General features: G+C 33.0%; 1 protein-coding gene across 2 annotated transcripts; it reads left to right on the top strand.

The window, feature by feature from the left end:
* Positions 1–3,647: 3,647 nt before the first annotated feature.
* Positions 3,648–8,038, top strand: LOC141686850 (BTB/POZ and MATH domain-containing protein 2-like). 2 transcript variants are annotated; one of them, XM_074491940.1, is made up of 4 exons: positions 3,648–4,199; positions 5,843–6,230; positions 6,912–7,188; positions 7,534–8,038. In XM_074491940.1, the coding sequence occupies exons 1-4, from the start codon at positions 3,811–3,813 to the stop codon at positions 7,752–7,754; spliced, it is 1,275 nt and encodes a 424-aa protein (XP_074348041.1). In that variant the 5' UTR covers positions 3,648–3,810; the 3' UTR covers positions 7,755–8,038. The 2 variants fall into 2 exon arrangements, with proteins under 2 accessions (XP_074348041.1, XP_074348043.1); XM_074491942.1 differs by having other exon boundaries at positions 3,649–4,199; positions 5,882–6,230.
* The last annotated feature ends 350 nt before the right edge of the window (positions 8,039–8,388 follow it).

Here is an 8,388-nt window from a genome sequence, read left to right as displayed (position 1 = left end):
CCTTTGATCTTAAAATTCCCAAACCCCAACTCATAATTCTGTTTGTGCATTTTCTTTTTAAAATTTATTTCAAAATTCATTTTTCTAATTTCAAAATTCATTATATATTTTCTGAAAATTATTTTTATTCTACAATAAATCTTAATTGATTAATTAATTGATTTTAGTTGATAATTAATTATTTAGTTAGTCGATTAATTTAAATATTAATTGATTAATTAATTTAATTAGTTATTAATTAATTTTAATTGATTATTTAATTAGATTTAATTATTTACTTTTGATTTAAAAATTCCGAAAAATAGTTTCGAGTTTTAAAATATTATTTTAAATTATTTTCCAGGCTCGATAATTTTTATAAAATTATTTTCGAGTGTTCGAGCCTTATTATTTATTTATTAAATGATTTGGAGATCGTTTTTATTCCGAAAAATGTTCAAAAATTCATATTAAATAAACCGTTCGTCCGTTTAATACGAAACGAACGCGTACAGACTCAGAAAAATATTCCGCTTTCATTAAAAATACTTTCGAGACCCAAATCATTTTTGTTTCGAAAGGTCGTTTGTTTTACAAGTTATTCTGAGTCGATTATTGATCGAAAAATCATATTTTTGACCCGATTTTAGTTTTAAACATACCGAATCGAACCTTTTGACGAATCGAGGGATGTGTGTTATAAATTATGTGATACATGAGTTATGTTCTTACATGCTATGTGAATTATGTGCGTACGTGGGTCAAGAGTCTTGTGTTTGACTGTTTCCTTTATGTGTGGGCTATCGTATGGGTAGACGATAGGCTTTTGACGCGTATTTCGTCGAGTGGTTATCGTTTAAACGATTAAAGTTATATCTTTTAATTATAGATGCGGATCTCTCGAGTTGAGCAGGACAAGACGTTGGATAAGGAATGAGATGGAATGGTATTGGGTATCTGGCTTCTAGCAATCGCAGGAGCAGCATATCGGTGAAGTGTTGAAAAGAAAGACGGTGATACTTTAAGACAGAATGTCAGAATAGATGCGTCATTGCGAGTGTGACTAACTGCTAAAAACCCAAAGGCAAGTACCCCTGACTTCACTTATCATTCAAGTGACGTTTATTTCGAATTATATTATGCAAGTATTGTTTTCCCTATTCTCTGTTCGGAATAAATAAATGTTTTACATATCGCTGAATTAAATAATTCTGTTTATGCAAATACTCATCTGTTATTCTATATTCAGAATAGTCAAGTGATTTTACTTATCCAATTTCTGGATTTACAAATGTTTTGGATTTTGAGAAAAGTGATTTGGTTGCGAATATTCCTACCCAAGAATTGGGGGAATAAAATTATTTCGGGTGTCGAGTATCATGACCCCATTTCAATAAAAGGTTTTAAGATTGGATCATAATTGCGTAAGTGACCGGGACGGACGGTCCAGCGGAGGGCTATTTCTAAGTGCCATATGAAATATTATGACACCATTTTGCCACAGGCTAGTTATGCCTTTTTTTTGAGTACTAGTGATTTTGGGGTCACGTTTCTACGAATCATGACCTTGTGCTATCACACGGGCTGATCAGCATGTGATAGTACGTCCGTCGGAGAATGATCATAATCTAAATTATCATATCATTTTTGATATTCATAGAATAAATGATTTATCAACTGTTTCTGTTTTGGAATAATGGTAAAGTGCGGTTTTGATTCAGATTGTGATTTATGCTGATACTTACGTTGTTGTTAAATATCAAAGGTGGTATTAGTATAGATGAATGATGTTGACTTCAGTATGGAATGTTGTGAGCATCAAAGTTCGTATTGATATCTAATTTGATATGACAACAAAATAAGTATTAATATCAAGAGTTGAGTTTTGGGTAAAGTTTTATGATTCATTCCATGATCATTGTTTCATGTTATTGTGGTTTACGATATTTCCGTAAACACTGTTTTTACGAGTTTTATTCTCGTCAAGATTCAAAGTATTGCTGAAGCATGTCGCTCAAGAATATCAAAATGGTTTTGAATACAATTAGGGAATCAATTCTGGGGTTCCTCAACTAAAATTTTATGATTCAGCAACTATGATTTTTAAAAATGTTCTGCTCTAATGCAGATGTCGGTTTTATATCAAACGACCCTATATTTACTATAATGATCTTGCTGAGCATTTCTTCCGCTCATACTTGCCTGTTTTTAAATTTAACCTCCAGTGAGGATTAGCTTGCGCTGTTTAGCTGCGAAATTGAGGAAGCAAAGAAGAAGCTCTTAGAAGGTGGTTGGTCCAGGGTTTGCGGACTAGTGTAAGTTTTATTGTATAAAGTTGTTTATATTATATTGTATTATAGTTGTATATTTTATTTGGGCCTAGTATACTTCATTTCGAAGTTATACTAGTGGGTTTAGTTTTGAGTTGGAATTTATTGAAAAGAAATGTAAAAGAAAGTGAGAAAAAAATTTATTTGTGGAATTTGGATATCTTGTTTCTAGAACTGTAACCTTAAAAGATCTTGGATTAGTTTGGGGTCATTTATGATAATTATCCTCCGCTGGCATTTATTATTTGATTTAACAGGTTAATTTTGGATTGAGGTTTTATAGTGACGACCAAATCCTCTGACCCCGGATTTGGGGGCGTTACATCATTGATTTGATGTTATGTAATCCTCCGTTAACGAAATTCATATATCTTGAATGGTTTTAAAGGGTCTAGTATGCCATGATCTTAGTTTTGCAGTTTGAGTTAGTCATGTTTTAGTTAAGTTGATGTCTTGTAGTGGACATATTCAGTAGTTATGAATTTGTAACTACAGAAGAAAATGATGCAATTACAGAAGGAGAACTTGCAACTACGTTTGGCTGTTTGGCAAATGAGTAAGAAAGACAGAAAGAGCAGCGAGAGAAAGAGCAGCGAGAAACACAGATTTTTGAGGGATTCACTGTGGCAATGGACACCGGAAAAATGCCACCGGATTAAGCTAAATATTATGTTGGCCTCAAAGCTAGAATCATGAAAAATTTGTAATAATTTCATTTATGTATTTAATCTTATAAAATGCGACTCTTATGTATTTGTTGGAATATTTGAATAAAAATTATAGTACTTTTTATTATTTTGATTTTGTAACTCATAAAATTGATTTTGTAACTCCGTTATAATGACATAAAGGTAAAAATGGGTGACACTAATTATTCAGTAGATTGCATTCAATGTACCGATATATTAAATTTAATGTACCATCATGCATGAGCATGAATATAAATTCATGGCCATGAATTTTCTGTTTTTTTCATGGACATTCATGGACATGTTTATTAGTGTAGTCCAAATGTTTGAATTTAAAAATAATATTAGAATACTGTTTTTCAAATATAGCTAATTATTATTACTAACAATATTGGAGTACAACATCTTATAGATATTTTACAATATTTTAGCTAATAATTATAACTATTCTCCTCGGAGATATCTAACTTACTCTCTACATTATTCTTGTTAGTTAATTGACCACAACCAATATTTTACTAATTCATAATTTTTTTAGCCATATTAGTATTTTATTACTTTTTCCTTTTAACAAACTATAGATATTAAAATAAAAAATGCAAATTTTGCGATATTTAAAACCATTATAAATAGTTAAATACACCTAAACCTTCCTAATTCCTTAGATTGCCAAGCTGTCATAAACAGAAAGTTGCTGAAATAATTATGCAAGTCTCAAACAAACATCACCATGCCTGAAACCTGAAACCACATCAATTCTTGATTCCCAACCTCCTAATTTCCCAAACCCTGCTTCCCAACCCGACCCGAATATGGAAAAACCCATCATCACCCCAAGTGGGCCCACATCATCATCATCATCATCTGTAACAGAGACAATCAATGGATTTCATGATTTCAAGATAATGGGTTATTCACTATCAAAAGGAATAGGCATAGGCAAATACATAGCTTCAGAAACATTTGATGTGGGTGGTTATTCTTGGGCTATTTACTTTTACCCAGATGGTAAAAGTCTTGAAGATAATAGCTTTTATGTTTCTTTGTTCATTGCACTTGCTAGTCAAGGAAATGATGTTAGGGCTCTTTTTGAATTGACCCTTTTGGATCAAAGTGGCAATCATAATCATAAGATTCATACTCATTTCGGTAGGCCTTTGGAAACTGGCCCTTATACTCTTAAATACAGAGGGAGCATGTGGTGAGTCCTTTTCTTCTTGTTTTCTCGAGATTTTCGATGTTTTTGATTTTATTAAGTTGCATTTTGTTAGGGGTGATTGTGTGTGGTGGTTTGGTTTGGTTTGTTCTTGAATGTGTTTGATTGTTTTGTTTGTTGGAATTTTGTGTTGCTTTTTCTATGAATTCTGCTTTGAAATAGATTATAGGAGAATGTACAAAAGCGTTTTGCAAGAACAGGAAGTTTGTGTAGGTAATATACTTAACTATGTAATGTACCTGTTTCCCAGAAGAATGTATAATGGAAATAGGTGAAAACTGAAATAACGTTGAAATGATATTTTGCGGTTTTGTCTTTTGGCCAAGTCTTGGCCAGACAATTTTTCATACTGTTATGTTTGTTTTGTATTATATCGCTCCTCTTCAGGCCAGAAAAAAAACGGGAATGAATGAGAATTTAATTCCTTTTGTAGAGTGAGATTTAGAACCAAGTTGGGGTATTGCTTTAGGATTGAGCGCATGGTTATGGAGGATGTTTGTTTTCAACCAGTCAAATGACCTTACTGAGTATAGTAGCTTAGCTTTTAAGGCGAGAACTCTTTGTTCTTTTAATTCCTTATTGGGGGCTCAGTGCGAGCCGAAAATGTGACTAACATGTTGGAGGTAGAGTTTTTCAAATAAATTGAGCTGAGCTAGTAAGCTCTTATTCAAATGAGTTCCAAACTTAGGTTGAGCTTAACCTTGCGGCCCTTGCCACTAACTTCAGCTTGATTCTGAGCTTTAGAGCAGAGCTGAGCATGTATTAAAAGTTTTCGTGTGAAATTTGCACAAATAGCTTTTTGATATGCAAGTTTATTAGGATCAAGAAGAATTGAGATACTGTGTTAAGTTTAAATACAAGATTAGTCCTCTTCACGAAAAGTTTCCACGAGCTTATGATTATGGGCAGAATATCATTAAGTGGCTTATTATAATTTCTTATGCAATCTGCCAGTGTACGTTATTCTATTCCAATATAACTACCATTTATTGTTCAATATGGTTTATTGGTCTGTACTCATTTAAAAAGAAGTCACGGTTTTATAAGAGCAAATGTTTTTTTTCTCCTTTCAGTGTTTAAAGTATTTGTTATTCGGTAAGTACAGGCAATGTTTTATAACCTTATACTGTTTTAATATTTAGCAGAAAAGTAAGCTCCATTATGAAATGATGTTGTATGTGCTGCTGTGTTACTGCGCCCGTTTATTTTCATTTTTGATGAATGCGATGAACTCTCGTGCTATTTGCTGGCCTTCATTTGCTCTATAAGATATAACGTGTCGTAAAATTCGTAGCAAATATTCCTTTCAATTTTTACGGGCCAATCAAAACCATCAAAATTATTTAACTCATCAGTAAATTTCCCTTACTCTTGAAGTTTTTAGAATAACTAACAGTGCTACTTCGTTCCTATCTTTACCTGATAAATTATGATTGTAGCTTTTCATATCAACAGACAGCAGTTGATTATGATACTAGTTGACAGTGGTAGAAATAAATGCGGCATAAATAAACCGTACAACACTATAGACATTCACTTTTATTTTTTTAAGGTTTAAAATGATTCTTGTAGTCTACATTCTACCTCATATGAGGTCCCTTGAATTTCGATATATGTGCCACTGCCAGGTGTATATATTCAGATTTTAATTGTTGGAGCTGCTGTAGGGGTTATAAGCGGTTCTTCAAAAGAACAACTCTGGAGACATCAGACTACCTAAAAGATGATTGCCTTCAAGTTCATTGCTGCGTCGGGGTTGTCAAGTCACACACTGAAGGTCCAAAAGTCTACTCTATACCTGTGCCAGTGTCTGATATTGGTCAACATTTTGGACAGCTATTAGAAAGCAGAAAGGGAGCTGATGTTAAATTTCAAGTTAATGGAGAAATATTTGCTGCTCACAAGTTGGTGCTTGCGGCTCGCTCACCTGTATTTAGGGCTCAACTTTTTGGCCAGATGAAAGACCAAAATACGGAGTTCATAAATATTGTGGAGATGGAGGTTCCTGTTTTTAAGGTTAAGACTTTTCATTTGTGCTTTATTTTTTATTAACACGATCTTTGTTTTTGGATGATTTCTTCATTTTTATCTATTGCCATATTTTGTGCCTGATGCCCTAGTGTTATCGGAATTTTCCAGAATTTAGTAATTAAGATGTGATATATGTTGTAAATTGCAGTACCATCAACCTGTCATTGGTTCATTGTTTGGAGAATTCTAGTGGACAAGTTTGGTGACGATTTGTAATTGTTTTAGATTTAACCTGTTGTATATATTTGTGAACCATCCATGTCGCATGTATTCAAACGTAACAAAGTTTAGTTCGTAGATCTTATGGCTTTATGCGGGGTCTCTCTAGCAGATTTAGATATTAATCTTCCCTGTTCTGAGAACAAGATGAGCAAATTAAAGTGTAAAATATGTATGTGACAGGAATAAGTCAACACACTTATAGATTACGTGCTTATTGAATATTAAAAACTGATGGTTAGTGTTCTTATGTTGAAAGAAAATATTTTGTCTGGTCAGTAACCAGTTTGTTGAAGCATTGCTAGCTACTGTACTTATATTAAATAGTTCTATCCGGGGCCTTGTGGTGCAATTTTTTTATCTTCATGCAAATACTTCTATTTCTTTCCACACTCGAGCTTCACCCACTCTCTCACTCTCTCGGTTTATTTGCTTATTGATTTGCAGGCATTGCTTCACTTTTTGTACTGGGATTCACTTCCTGACTTTGAAGAGCTTACTGGTTTGAGCTCGCAATGGGCGTCAACTGTGATGTTCCAACATCTGCTTGCAGCTGCTGACCAATATGGTCTAGAGAGGCTCAGATTACTATGTGAGTCTAGCCTCTGTGATAGTGTTTCTATAGACACTGTCTCAACCACACTGGCCTTGGCCGAGCAGCATCACTGTTTCCAGCTGAAATCGGTGTGTCTGAAATTTGTTGCAATGCCCAAGAATTTAAGAGGTGAATCTGGGACTCGCAATGTTTAATATTCTAGCTTAATTTGCAAGTAAAAGTAAATGAGAAATAACAAGACACGAATTTGATCAGCTCAAAAGTTAGTAATGTACTGTGTTGTACTATTTTACCTTTTATCCCTTAAAACTTGTATCAAAAGAATTAATCTGTATTTTCTACTTGTTAATGACCAGAATATGTAATTTCCTTGTTCTTAGTCATGAATTAATATACCTGGTTCAAGTAAGAAGATAATTACATATTCTAAGGTCTGTGGTTTTAGTAGTTTATTTAGGAAATTGGAATGACATTGTTAAACTAAGCTTCAAACATAATTCCTTTTTATTGCAGCTGTAATGCAAACCGATGGTTTCGATTATCTGAAAGAGAGTTGTCCATCTGTCTTGACCGAATTGTTGGAGTATGTAGCTAGGTTCAGTAAGCATTCTGTTTTCATCAACCGCAGTGGGAATGAAGGTCTCTTGGACGGCAGTGATGTACATGGAAGAAGGGTAAAACAAAGACTATATGAGAATTTGTTGTGGGTGAAAATATTAACTAATGATTTGTAATGTAGTCTAGTGTTGCTCTATAGTCAGTAATGTTGATTTCAATTTTTTTAATTGTTTGATTTGCAGATGTATATTTTTATATTTTAAATGTTTAGTGTCGATGTATTGCACAGGAGTGTGTAATGTCTGCTTCTGTTCAGTTTGTTTTGTGTATTGGTTTTACTATAAAAACTCCTACAAGTGATGAAAATCTGCACTTGCTCAATCAAACGGGTGTTTGGTAATCCAAGTATTTAATTATATATTGGCCGCCTGTACTATAAAATTGCGTATTTAAATTGTTATTTTTGGCCAACCTTTCAAAAAATTATTATTATTGTTACCCATTTTTAACAGACAACTATTTTTTATCCTTTATACCATAAGTGACTCACATTACAAAAGAAAACTGTTTTTTCCTACCAACAAATCGGAAGGAAAAAGTTTAGTAGAAATCACTCTTTTTAGGTCTATTTAAAACATGTTCAATGGTGTGCTATATCTATAATATAACACAAAATATGAATTTTGACAATCCAATATGATATAAATACTATCCTAAAATAGTACGGTGCTATATCTATAATATAACACAAAATATGAATTTTGACAATTCAATGTGTAGTTTGTGCTGCTATATTTGTCACATTACAAC

Source organism: Apium graveolens, chromosome 9 (genome assembly GCF_009905375.1).
Source record: "Apium graveolens cultivar Ventura chromosome 9, ASM990537v1, whole genome shotgun sequence".
NCBI classification, from domain to species: domain Eukaryota; kingdom Viridiplantae; phylum Streptophyta; class Magnoliopsida; order Apiales; family Apiaceae; genus Apium; species Apium graveolens.
The sequence above is the reverse complement of the archived record's forward strand: the minus strand, read 5'-3'. Positions and strand labels throughout refer to the sequence as shown.